The sequence below is a fragment of the Entelurus aequoreus genome, linkage group LG21 (genome assembly GCF_033978785.1).
Source record: "Entelurus aequoreus isolate RoL-2023_Sb linkage group LG21, RoL_Eaeq_v1.1, whole genome shotgun sequence".
Classification (NCBI taxonomy): domain Eukaryota; kingdom Metazoa; phylum Chordata; class Actinopteri; order Syngnathiformes; family Syngnathidae; genus Entelurus; species Entelurus aequoreus.
The window spans coordinates 37,493,434-37,507,097 of NC_084751.1; the positions used below are offsets into that span (position 1 = coordinate 37,493,434).

The 13,664-nt window shown below is 39.6% G+C and overlaps 1 protein-coding gene across 1 annotated transcript in view; it reads left to right on the forward strand.

Moving 5' to 3' along the window:
* Nucleotides 1-13,664, forward strand: part of LOC133638620 (cilia- and flagella-associated protein 44-like) — a 62,764-nt gene that overhangs the window by 32,038 nt on the left and 17,062 nt on the right. The window contains exons 18-24 of the mRNA XM_062031411.1: nt 652-707; nt 3,029-3,191; nt 3,272-3,402; nt 6,990-7,195; nt 8,407-8,551; nt 8,659-8,836; nt 10,537-10,778. Coding sequence (XP_061887395.1) covers nt 652-707; nt 3,029-3,191; nt 3,272-3,402; nt 6,990-7,195; nt 8,407-8,551; nt 8,659-8,836; nt 10,537-10,778 — 1,121 coding nt within the window. The remainder of the gene's footprint in view (nt 1-651; nt 708-3,028; nt 3,192-3,271; nt 3,403-6,989; nt 7,196-8,406; nt 8,552-8,658; nt 8,837-10,536; nt 10,779-13,664) is intronic.

The window sequence follows — 13,664 nt, forward strand, 5'->3', positions numbered from 1 at the left end:
GGCCTGCCTGTAGTCCAGACCTGTCTCCCATTGAAAATGTGTGATGCATTATAAAGTGTAAAATATGACAACGAAGCTGTTTAACAACTTAAGCTGTACATCAAGCAAGAATGGGAAAAAAATTCCACCTGAAAAGCTTCAAAAATTGGTCTCCTCAGTTCCTAAACATTTACTTAATGTTGTTAAAAGGAAAGGCCATGTAACACAGTGGTAAAAATGCCCCTGTCCCAACTTTTTTGCAATGTGTTGCTGCCATTAAATTATAAGTTAATGATTATTTGCAAAAAAAAATGACGTTTCTCATTTAGAACATTTAATATATTGTATTTGCATTGTATTTAATTGAATATAAGTTGAAAAGGATTTGCAAATCATTGTATTCTGTTTTTATTTACCATTTACACAACGTGCCAACTTCACTGGTTTTGGATTTTGTAATTTAAGCTCTAATAGTCAACGAGAAATGCAGTTCTGTAACACTACTTGGACAAACTGCTCGAAATGCATCGTAGTCCTTCCGCACTTCAAATAGTTTAATTGGGTTGAAATCTTTCATCCAATTAATAATGACATGGGTTTATGCCTTAATGTGTTGATTTTAACAGTCCTAGAATATATTAAAGAAAAATGTATGTATTATTCTTCTAACAGGTGGATCTCGAGAATGAGGCGTTAGCTCAAGACATCGATGACCCAGCAGCCTACAGGTTGAGTATGAATACGCTGATATTGGGTGCTATCAGGTTCAGTTCCAAACCAATGACCCACAGGTGTAAAAAAAAACATGCCATGTCAATCATGCATGGTAGAACCATGGCTTGATGTGGGGATAACTTGAAGATAGTAAGTTCCTTCTTAAAAATTCTCTCGGCAATCCTAAATCTATTGAGGCAGTAGCGGTTTTGGTGTTCTGGGCAGCGGTATCCACTTGAATCGGCACAGCCGCCAATGCACCCACGCAACACAGGTTCAAACACTGATGACATCTATTAAACAAGACAAGAAGCAAGGAATTAAACAAAGACAGAATTCAATTTGGCTCAATTGAAGAGAAACGTCCGGGCTGTACTATTGCACAGTCTCCACCACGCTCTGACGAAAGATTGTGCGCCTCCTCTTTTATTTGGACTTTCCCTGATTACATGGCAACAGCTGTTTCTAAGGGAGGGGGGTCGTAAACAGCCATCTCCCTGATTACAAAACAGTTAAAAGAAAAGGTCGTAAAACAGTTCAAAGAAGAGGTGCCTGGAGCTTGGGCAGGTCCTGCTAACTCACCGCTTTGTAGATCTTGGGTCAAGACAAAATCTTTCTGTTGATTACAATACATCAAAGAAACAGAACAATTTCATGTCGCTTCCCATCCTACACAGTGGAGTTTTACAAGCCTTCTTCTTGGTAGGATCAAAGACAGCTTTTGTCTTCTCGCCGGGAACTCATGGCATCACAAAGTTTTGTGATAACTTAGATACAATTATTCTGACAGGGGCCACTAACTATTCTGCCTTGGGATGTATACCTAATTAGGTCGGTCTATGAGGACCGTGAAGATTCTAGACCAGGAGTCGGCAACCCAAAATGTTGAAAGAGCCATATTGGACCAAAAATACAAAAAAAAAAAAATCTGTCTGGAGCTGCAAAAAATTAAAAGCCTTATATAAGTGTTATAATGAAGGCAACACGTGATGTAAGTGTCCATATTAGCTATGTTAGCCTACTATCAAAAGCTGACGCAAATCTTTGTTGACAGAAATGTTGTATTTCAATTTTTATTCTACACATTTTTGCAACATTGGAAATCATTAGTAAAATGGAGGCTTCTCAGAGGGTGAGATAACTCCTGGAAATGACTGTCTTAGAATGGCCAAAGGTCTATATATATATATATATATATATATATATATATATATATATATATATATATATATATATATATATATATATATATATATATATATATATATATATATATTGGTGCAGTTCAGCTAAATTTGTTGGTTTTCTGATATGGACTTGTTTCTTCAGCATTGTCCACACGTTTAAGTCAGGACTTTGGAAAGGCCATTCTAAAACCTTAATTCTAGCCTGATTTAGCCATTCCTTTACCACTTTTGACGTGTGTTTGGGTTCATTGTCCTGTTGGAACACCCAACTGCGCCCAAGACCCAACCTCCGGGCTGATGATTTTAGGTTGTCCTGAAGAATTTGGAGGTAATGCTCCTTTTTCATTGTCCCATTTACTCTCTGTAAAGCACCAGTTCCATTAACAGCAAAACAGGCCCAGAGCATAATACTACCACCACCGTGTTTGACGGTAGGGATGGTGCTCCTGGGATTAAAGGCCTCACCTTGTGGCCAAACAGCTACATTTTTGTCTCATCTGACATCACATGGACAAAGATAAGACCTTCTGGAGGAAAGTTCTGTGGTCAGATGAAACAAAAATTGAGCTGTTTGGCCACAATACCTAGCAATATTTTTGGGGGAGAAAAGGTGAGGCCTTTAATCCCTGGAACACCACACCTACCGTCAAGCATGGTGGTGGTAGTATTATGCTCTGGGTCTGTTTTGCTGCCAATGGAACTGGTGCTTAATTGTAGAAATGATTGGAAACTCAAGACAGCCATGACATTATGTTCTTTACAAGTGTATGTCAACTTTTGACCACGACTGTATCACTTTTGTATTCCGAAATCTGAATGTATTACCTCTTAACCCAGTCCAACCAATGCTCCTTCATTTATTATGGGCTCAACCATGATTTACTTAAACCCGGTGGTTCGCTTTCTCCAAGTTGAATGTAAACATTCACCACATTAATTCACTTCAGTAGCCAACATTAAGTGGAACATGATTGTCAGCACTTACACCACTGATTGACAAGGCACAAAAACACTCTGTGGCACAATTTATATATATTTTCTGTAGAGATTGTCAACCTGAGTAATGGCCCATGTGGCCCAGATAGAACAGCCACTGCACTTGGGAAACTATGAAAGTGATCCTGACCTGACATGACATGATCCCCCAGCATAGAGACGGCAAAACAGAAGCTGGAGCAAGACCGTCAGTGTCGGGAAGCAGAGAGGAAGAAAACTGACAAGCGAAAAAGGCTCAGAGAGATCAGGGAACGGTTTAAGAAATTGCTGAAGGAGAACCAGGATCTGCCGGGACATGTCCGGCTGACACCCACGGTAAACACACACACTAGAATTTAGGTGATAAGGAGTGGGAGGACTTTTTATTATTTATATTTATTTTCCCTTTTCAAAAGGAATTGCAGCTGGACCAACGTTTCGAAGAACTGGCTGAGATAGAGAAGGCTGTGAAATTAAGAGAAGTCCGAGACCAGATGAGCTGGGAAGAGGAGTACTCCCATGTAGCACTTATCAAACTACAGACCTGGTACTGACTAACCACTAATCTAACTTGGCCTCCAGTGTAAACTACCACTTAAAATAGTATCTTTTTTCATATATACTCTGAGCTCTATTTAATGTTTGGTTGGTTTGGATTTAGATTTATTTCCCTTAAGTCAGAAGACCAAAGCTTGGCAGATAACTGTAATTTGATTGATTGATTGAAACTTTTATTAGTAGTTTGCACAGTACAGTACATACACTACCGTTCAAAAGTTTGGTGTCACCCAAACAATTTTGTGGAATAGCCTTCATTTCTAAGAACAAGAATAGACTGTTGAGTTTCAGATAAAAGTTGTCTTTTTCTGGCCATTTTGAGCGTTTAATTGACCCCACAAATGTGATGCTCCAGAAACTCAATCTGCTCAAAGGAAGGTCAGTTTTGTAGCTTCTGTAACGAGCTAAACTGTTTTCAGATGTGTGAACATGATTGCACAAGGGTTTTCTAATCATCAATTAGCCTTCTGAGCCAATGAGCAAACACATTGTACCATTAGAACACTGGAGTGATAGTCGCTGGAAATGGGCCTCTAAAACCTATGTAGATATTGCACCAAAAACCAGACATTTGCAGCTAGAATAGTCATTTACCACATTAGCAATGTATAGAGTGTATTTCTTTAAAGTTAAGACTAGTTTAAAGTTATCTTCATTGAAAAGTACAGTGCTTTTCCTTCAAAAATAAGGACATTTCAATGTGACCCCAAACTTTTGAACGGTAGTGTATTCCGTACAATTGACCACTAAATGGTAACACCCGAATACGTTTTTCAACTTGTTTAAGTCGGGGTCCATGTTAATCAATTCATTAATGGTAATGATATATACTTGTATAGCGTTTTTCTTCCTTCAAAGTACTCAAAGTGCTCCATTGACATTTTATAGAATATTTTTGATTCTCTGTCAAATACAAGACAAAGTGCGTCCCTTTTCTTTGAAGTAAGGGTCACATACTTCTGTTTGTAAGATGGAAGGATTGTCTTTTTCAAGGGATGGTAGGCAAACTTAAATACGGTGACCCTTTTAAGTCGACGTTCCTCAGATAATTCCAGTAACGACTTGATATCATAATTCATGTTAACTGGTGTGCACCTCGCTGCAAACTTTGAGGCCTGGTTGACTGTGGAAACTAGTGCTTCTGTAGCCCAAATAATTTTGCACAGGCACTACATTTTATGTTGTATTATAACATACTGGCATTTAAAAATGATTACCAACTTGGGGTGAATGAGAATCTCCCTATGTTCAGGGTGTATAAAATGTGTCTAATTTTTCAATTACCCGTATTTTTCTGAGTATAAGTCGCTCCGGAGTATAAGTCGCACCGGCCAAAAATGCATAATAAAGAAGGAAAAAAACATATATAAGTCGCACTGGAGTATAAGTCGCATTTTTGGGAAATGTATTTGATAAAACCCAACACCAAGAATAGACATTTGAAAGGCAATTTAAAATAAATAAAGAATAGTGAACAACAGGCTGAATAAGTGTACGTTATATGAGGCATAAATAACCAACTGAGAACGTGCCTGGTATGTTAACGTAACATATTATGGTAAGAGTCATTCAAATAACTATAACATATAGAACATGCTATACGTTTACCAAACAATCTGTCACTCCTAATCGCTAAATCCCATGAAATCTTATACGTCTAGTCTCTTACGTGAATGAGATAAATAATATTATTTGATATTTTACGCTAATGTGTTAATAATTTCACACATAAGTCGCTCCTGAGTATAAGTCGCACCCCCGGCCAAACTATGAAAAAAACTGCGACTCATAGTCCGAAAAATACAGTACCGTATTTCCCGGACCATAGGGCGCATGAAAGGAGTCATATTATTTTATTATTTTTATAAATAGAAAACACTTCCTTGTGGTCTACGTAACGTGTAATGGTGGTTCTTTGGTCAAAATGTTGCATTGATTATGTTTCACAGATCATCTTTGAGCCGCCTCTGGATGCGCCGTTTTGTGGGCGGTCTTATTTACGTGGTTCACCTTCGGCAGCCTCTTCTCCCCGTCATCTTTGTTGTAGCGGTGTAGCGTGCAAGGACGGGAGTGGAAGAAGTGTCAAAAGATGGAGCTAACTGTTTTAATGACATTTAAACTTTACTTAAATCAATAAAGGAGCAGCATCTTCTCATCCGGAAACAAAAACACCGGAAATGTGTCCTGTGAAAAACCGTCCGACCGGAACTCTCTAATAACTAAAGTTCCTTGGGTGAATAATGTAAACTCACTATACCGGTATGTTTTAGCGCTTTCATGGCAAGTGAGAAATGTATACTACTTTTTATATTAGAAATGGCAACAGCAGAGGATGAATGTCACATAACAAGAAGATGTAGAAAAAGAAGAAGCTTACAAAGGCGGACGTGCGCAATTTTATGCAGATCCCAAATACAGATCAGCAGGTACCAGAAGGTAAGAAAAGTTGCTTTTGCATAATATTGCGAAACAAAACGACAATATGTAATATGTATAATATGTCTTACCTCAGGGGTGTCAAACTCATTTTAGACTGGTAAAATCACGGCATAATTACTTAACAATAAAGACAACTTCAGATTGTTTTCTTTATTTAAAAATAGAACAAGCACATTCTGAAATTTAACAAATCATAATGTTGTTGTTGTTTTCTAACATGTACATGTTGCGGTTAATTGTATTTTATCTTTATTTGTCGTTTTTTATATTTTCTGAATAAATTATGCGATAATGTTCATCAGTCAACTCATTGGTGTTAATTTTTGATCTATCAAGATAAAAAAATTATATCAAAACCAAATTATAGTATGTTATTTATGTAGTTTGATAATTTTCCTCAACTGGTGTACTATAATGTGGTGTATTTTGTACATATGTAGCATCATCTACAAAGATACAAAGAATTGCTATTGCGACATCTAGTGGACACATTTAGAACAGCAGTTTCTTTCATTTAAAAATTTCAGGTAAATTTTTATACTTAGCAAACTCATCCCGCGGGCCGGATAAAACCTGTTTGCGGGCCTGATCTGGCCCTCGGGCCGTACGTTTGACACCCGTCTTACCTTATACACACCATAATAATACTTGTATGTTTAATGTGCCGACAATCCAACAAGCGGTGCGGCTTCATAGCTTACCAAAGCTGTACTAAAACATTTTGATAAATTTTTGAGCGCCGTGTGTAATGTTCTATATTTTCAATGGAACATATAAAACGTTGTTGTTGTTTACTTGAGTCATATTGTCATCATAGTGCAGTCTGCACGTATCTCTTATGTTTGACTGCCATCTACTGGTCACACTTATCATTACACCATGTATAAAAAAAATTGCTTCGAGGTCGGTTAGCAAAACCAGAATTATTCCGTACATTAGGCGCACCGGGTTATAAGGCGCACCGTCGAGTTTTGAAAAAAAAAGGATTTTAAGTGCGCCTTATAGTCCGGAAAATACGGTATATATGCGGGAACCAGTATGTTATAAATGTTCTAAATGGACAAAAGACCAACCAAATAAGAGACATCCAGCCTATGACCACAATAAAAAAACATTTTTGGTGGGTTGTGCTTCCAGGTTCAATGGCTCCTCAGAGTCTGACAGACTCACTGTGTTTGCCATCCACACTGGTCACAATGTTTCTACCTACCATATTCCGGCACTTTCTTCAATGCACGTCCAACAGCAATGCAGATCCGCAGAGTCCCACGGGAATGAAACTGCTCAAAGCGAACGTCGAAAATCTAAAGACCAACCTGTAAAAGACAGCAGCGAAACAGACGGTGAGAGGGAGCTTAAAAAAAATTGCTTTCCAATACTGTAGAACAGGGGTCACCAACCTTTTTGAAACCAAGAGCTACTTCTTGGGTACTGATTAATGCAAAGGGCTACCAGTTTGATACACACTTAAGTAAATTGCCAGAAATAGCCAATTTGCTCAATTTACCTTTAACTCTATATTATTATTAATAATTAATGATATTTACACTTAATTGAACGGTTTAAAAGAGGAGAAAACACGAAAAAAAATGACAATTAAATTTTGAAACATAGTTTATCTTCAATTTCGACTCTTTAAAATTCAAAATTCAACCGAAAAAAAAGAAGAGTAAAACTAGCTAATTCGAATCTTTTTGAAAAAATTAAAAAAATAATTTATGGAACATCATTAGTAATTTTTCCTGATTAAGATTAATTTTAGAATTTTGATGACATGTTTTAAATAGGTTAAACTTTGTTAAAATATATAACAAATTGGACGAAGCTATATTTCTAACAAAGACTAATCATTATTTCTTCTAGATTTTCCAGAACAAAAATTTTAAAAGAAATTCAAAAGACTTTGAAATAAGATTTAAATTTGATTCTACAGATTTTCTAGATTTGCCAGAATAATTTATTTGAATTTTAATCATAATAAGTTTGAAGAAATATTTCACAAATATTCTTCGTCGAAAAAACAGAAGCTAAAATGAAGAATTAAATTAAAATGTATTTATTATTCTTTATAATAATAATAATAATAATAAATACTTGAACATTGATTTAAATTGTCAGGAAAGAAGAGGAAGGAATTTAAAAGGTAAAAAGGTATATGTGTTTAAAAATCCTAAAATCATTTTTAAGGTTGTATTTTTTCTCTAAAATTGTCTTTCTGAAAGTTATAAGAAGCAAAGTAAAACAAAATTCATGTATTTATTTAAACAAGTGAAGACCAAGTCTTTAAATATTTTCTTGGATTTTCAAATTCTATTTGAGTTTTGTCTCTCTTAGAATTAAAAATGTCGAGCAAAGCGAGACCAGCTTGCTAGTAAATAAATACAATTTAAAAAAATAGAGGCAGCTCACTGGTAAGTGCTGCTATTTGAGCTATTTTTAGAACAGGCCAGCGGGCTACTCATCTGGTCCTTACGGGCTACCTGGTGCCCGCGGGCACCGCGTTGGTGACCCCTGCTGTAGAAGGATCAATTATTGTTGATCCGTGCATTGCCAGAGGAAGATGTGCCTCACAGCCTGGTGACTCGTTCTTCGAGGATAAAGCTGGCAGATCGGCAAATCGAACGGCTCCAAAAGGCTGCAGAGAAAGCTAAACAAGCGCAGGCCAAGATTGAGAAGAGGAAGCAGGAATGGGATCAACTGTGAGTGTGGTCATGGTCAATGCAGGCGTATTTGAATTTGACTCAGGAAGTCGTTTTCCAATGGTCCACTGCTTTAACAATGTTGTTGTTTTTTTTTACTGTTTAAGTTATGCAGAGAAGCCGAAGAAGAACTGTGAAGATCCACAAGATGTGAAGGCTATCATTGAAGCCAAAGAGAACATTGGAGACTTGAAACTTAAGACGGATGAAAACTTCACTGTACCAAAACACCTGCGAATGAGTGCAGACAGAAAGAAATCTGAGATGACAGACCTGGAGAACAATGTAAAGCACAAACTACAGTCTTTTACTCGTCAAAGCACAAACCCCAAAACCAGTGAAGTTGGCACGTTGTGTAAATCGTAAATAAAAACAGAATACAATGATTTGTAAATCATTTTCAACCTATATTCAATTGAATAGACTGCATAGACAAGATATTTAACGTTAGAACTGGAAAACTTTGGTATTTTTTGCAAATATTAGCTCATTTGGGATTTGATGCCTGCAACATGTTTCAAAAAAGCTGGCACAAGTGGCAAAAAAAGACTGAGAAAGTTGCTGAAAGCTCATCAACACTTATTTGGAACATCCCACAGGTGAACAGGCTAATTGGGAACAGGTGGGTGCCATGATTGGGTATAAAAGCAGCTTCCATGAAATGCTCAGTCATTCACAAACAAGGATGGGGCGAGGGTCACCACTTTGTGAACAAATGCGTGAGCAAATTGTCGAACAGTTTAAGAACAACATTTCTCAACGAGCTATTGCAAGGAATTTAGGGATTACACCATCTACGGTCCGTAATATCATCAAAAGGTTCAGGTAATCTGGAAAAATCACTGAACGTAAGCAATGATATTACGGACCCTCAGGTGGTACTGCATCAAAAAGCCACATCAGTGTGGAAAGGATATCACCACATGGGCTCAGTAACACTTCAGAAACCCACTGTCAGTAACTACAGTTTGTCGCTACATCTGTAAGTGCAAGTTAAAACTCTACTATGCAAAGCGAAAGCCATTTATCAACAACACCCAAAAACGCTGCCGGCTTCGCTGGGCCCCATGCTCATCTAACATGGACTGATGCAAAGTGGAAAAGTGTTCTGTGGTCTGACGAGTCCACCTTTTAAATTATTTTTGGAAATTGTCGACGTTGTGTCCTCCAGACCAAAGAGGAAAAGAACCATTCGGACTGTTATAGGCGCAAAGTTGAAAAGCCAGCATCTGTGATGGTATGGGGGTGTATTAGTGTCCAAGGCATGGGTAACTTACACATCTGTGAAGGCACCATTAATGCTGAAAGGTACATACAGGTTTTGGAGCAACATATGTTGCCATGCAAGCAACGTCATCATGGACGCCCCTGCTTATATCAGCAAGACAATGCCAAGCCACGTGTTACAACAGCGTGGCTTCATAGTAAAAGAGTGCGGGTACTAGACTGGCCTGCCTGTAGTCCAGACCTGTCTCCCATTGAAAATGTGTGGCGCATTATGAAACCTAAAATACCACAACGGAGACCCCCGGACTGTTGAACAACTTAAGCTGTACATCAAGCAAGAATGGGAAAGGATTCCACCTGAAAAGCTTCAAAAATTGGTCTCCTCAGTTCCCAAACGTTTACTGAGTGTTGTTAAAAGGAAAGGCCATGTAAGACAGTGGTAAAAATGCCCCTGTGCCAACTTTTTTGCAAGTGTTGCTGCCATTAAATTCTAAGTTAATGATTATTTGCCAAAAAAAAAAAAAAATCTCAGTTCATACATAAATATCTTCTCTTTGCAGTCTATTCAATTGAATATAAGTTGAAAAGGATTTATTTACGAATTACCGAACGTGCCAACTTCACTGGTTTTGGTTTTTGTAAAAACGTTCTTAATTTTTTTCTATCTTCAAATGCCAGTCGAGATGTAACAGCGACATACAGATGTGATCTTTTTAAATTATTCCATCCTTTTTCTTGATTTTTTTTTTTTTTTTTAGATACGTGAGAAACAGACTGAGCTAAACAGAGAGATCTGGGCTTTGCGGGATTCAAAACTTTGCCTCTTATCAAAATTACGGGCAACAGCTCAGCAGCTCGAGAGGGTCCAGAGCCTTCTGCCACCCCATCTCCACCGCTGTCCACCCCACCTGCCCACTATAAGACCGGAGGAAATCCCAGACAAGAGGCAGCGATGCAACCCAGCCACCTTGGACAGATACAGGGTGCTGAGGGAGCAGAGGTACTGGAGCCAGCTTCCTTATGAGGGGTGTTCATTAAAGATTTCCACCATGGCCTTTCTATGCATATGCCGCACTTCTCCCAATGATTTATACAGATCAGAATCAGAAATACTTTAATAATCCCTGAGGGGAAATTAAGATTTTCAGCACAATCCCATTCAAGAGCAGACAAACATTACAGGGAGACAGAACAGGATCGCTGACGGGTCTGTTAACTTCTGGCGCCCCTTACAAAAAAGGTGAGAAAAATAAGGTTAAACGGTTAAATATTCAATCTAAACCTGGGCCCCTGGAGAGGGGGTGCAGGCTGAGGCAAAGGAAAAAAACAAAACTCATAGCCATAGCACACATAAACGTGTGTAAGAGGGGGAAACATCAAAGAACACAAAGGACATTAAAAGAGCAGAGCTGGTGCAACCAACCACTTCTACACACAGCCACAAAAGTAAAACAACAACAAAAAACATATACACTGTGGTGGCCTCTGCGGTGTTCCACGCTATCGTCTGCTGGGGTGGGGGGAGCATGGCCAGAGACAGGAGCAGACCCAACAAAGCAACCAACTCTCGGCCAGTTTTCAGTCCGCATGGATGAGCGAGGATGCGTCCAAGGAGACCGAGGTGTCCGATACCTGCTCATTCAACCGAGACACTGTGAAGCTTGTCCGTCCCGGCGCTCAGCGCCAGCTCCGCAGCCATGCCCTTTCATTCGCATCTCCTCCAGTCTCTCCAAACGGACTCTGGTGTGGCAGAGACCCAGAAGCTGGTCTCCATGGCCAAAAGGCTCCCGGGAGGAAGATCCAGAAGTTCACAAAAAAGCACAGCAGAAGTCATGAAAATGCCACCCCTTGTTACACAGTCCCCAAGGGTCCCGAACCAAAAATACAAAAAATCCACATGAAAACCAGAGGGAAACATCAGGAACACAAAAGGATGACACAAGAGCACAGAGCTCCTGCCAACAGCAGCCACTACAGCGATGCCATCTTGGAAAAAAGTGCAGACTTCAGCTTTAGAAGTCCGCAGGTTACATCCAACCATGACTTCACGTTAGAAATAAGTATTTATCGTCTGAAGTTGTTGAAAGTCAGATAGCATAAGGTTCAGAGAGTAAAGGGTCTACCGGACCTGGGTGACTTAGAGCAGTGTTTTTCATCCACTGAGATACAGTCTGGTGTGCCGTGGGGGATTATCTAGTTTCACCTATTTGGGTTAAAAATATTTTTTGCAAACCAGTAATCATAATCCCGCAAATAATGTGCCGTTGTTGAGTTTCGGTGCTGTCTAGAGCTCGGCAGAGAAACCGTGTAATACTCTTTTATATCAGTAGGTGGCAGCAGGTAGCTAATTGCTTTGGATATGTCGGGAACATGGTTTGTCCTGATCACAATATGCAGGAGGGCTAGCGCAGGTAAAAAGGTATCTAACGTGTAAACCAAAAATAAACAAAAAGCGAGTGCCGCTAAGAAAAGGCATAGAAGCTTAGGGACGGCTCTGCAAAACGAAACTAGAACTGAACTGGTTGCAAAGTAAACAAAAACAGAATGCTGGACGACAGCAAAGACTTACAGCGTGTGGAGCAGATGGCGTCCACAAAGTACATCCGTACATGACATGACAATCAATGTCCCCACAGAGAAGGATAGCGTCCACACAACTTAAATAGCCTTGATTGCGAAAACAAAGCAGGTGCGGGGAACAGCGTTCAAGGAAGACATGAAACTGCTACCAAAATAGGGGCGCAAGTAAAGAACTAAAACACGACACACAGGTAAACGTCAAGAACCTCAAAATAAGTCACGGTTTGATGTGACAGGTCGTGACAGTACACCTACTTTGAGACAAGAGTTATAGTGATGCATGCTTGGTTATGGTTTGAATTCATATCCAACAATTGCAGGAACAACTTTTTAATTGTCAATATTGGCTGCTGAGTTTCATTTTTCAATGATTTCTGCTGGTGGTGTGCCTCTGGATTTTTTCAATGAAAAAAAATGTGCCTTGGTTCAGAAAATGTTGAAAAACACTGACTTCGAGTCTACACTCTTATAATGTGGGTAAGGAAAGATTTCAAAGCCAAAGGCTTTGCTTCTGTGAGGGCAAAGATCAGGGCTTTGTCTTGCAGAATGCAAACCTCTTTCTTATAAGAACAGGAAGAACTAAATCCAAGTGATTTGAACTTTCCAACAATGCGGGGTTTGGAAGTCTTTAAAGAGTACCACTCATTTTATTAGTCACAAATATCTTTGATTGAATTGTGTAAATCAGTCCGGCAGTAAGTCGGACATGTTTCCAGTGAGGGTTGGACACCGCCAAGGCTGCCCTTTGTCACTGATTCTGTTCATAACTTTTATGGACAGAATTTCTAGGCACAGTCAGGGCGTTGAGGGGATCCGGTTTGGTGGCTGCAGGATTAGGTCTCTGCTTTTTGCAGATGATGTGGTCCTGATGGCTTCATCTGGCCAGGATCTTCAGCTCTCACTGGATCGGTTGGCAGCTGAGTGTGAAGCGACTGGGATGAGAATCAGCACCTCCAAGTCCGAGTCCATGGTTCTCGCCCAGAAAAGGGTGGAGTGTCATTTCCGGGTTGCGGAGGAGACCCTGCCCCAAGTGGAGGAGTTCAAGTACCTCGGAGTCTCGTTCACGAGTGAGGGAAGAGTGGATCGTGAGATCGACAGGCGGATCGGTGCGGCGTCTTCAGTAATGCGGACGCTGTATCGATCCGTTGTGGTGAAGAAGGAGCTGAGCCGGAAGGCAAAGCTCTCAATTTACCGGTCGATCTACGTTCCCATCCTCACCTATGGTCATGAGCTTTGGGTTATGACCGAAAGGACAAGATCTCGGGTACAAGCAGCCGAAATTAGTTTCCTCCGCCGGGTGTCGGGG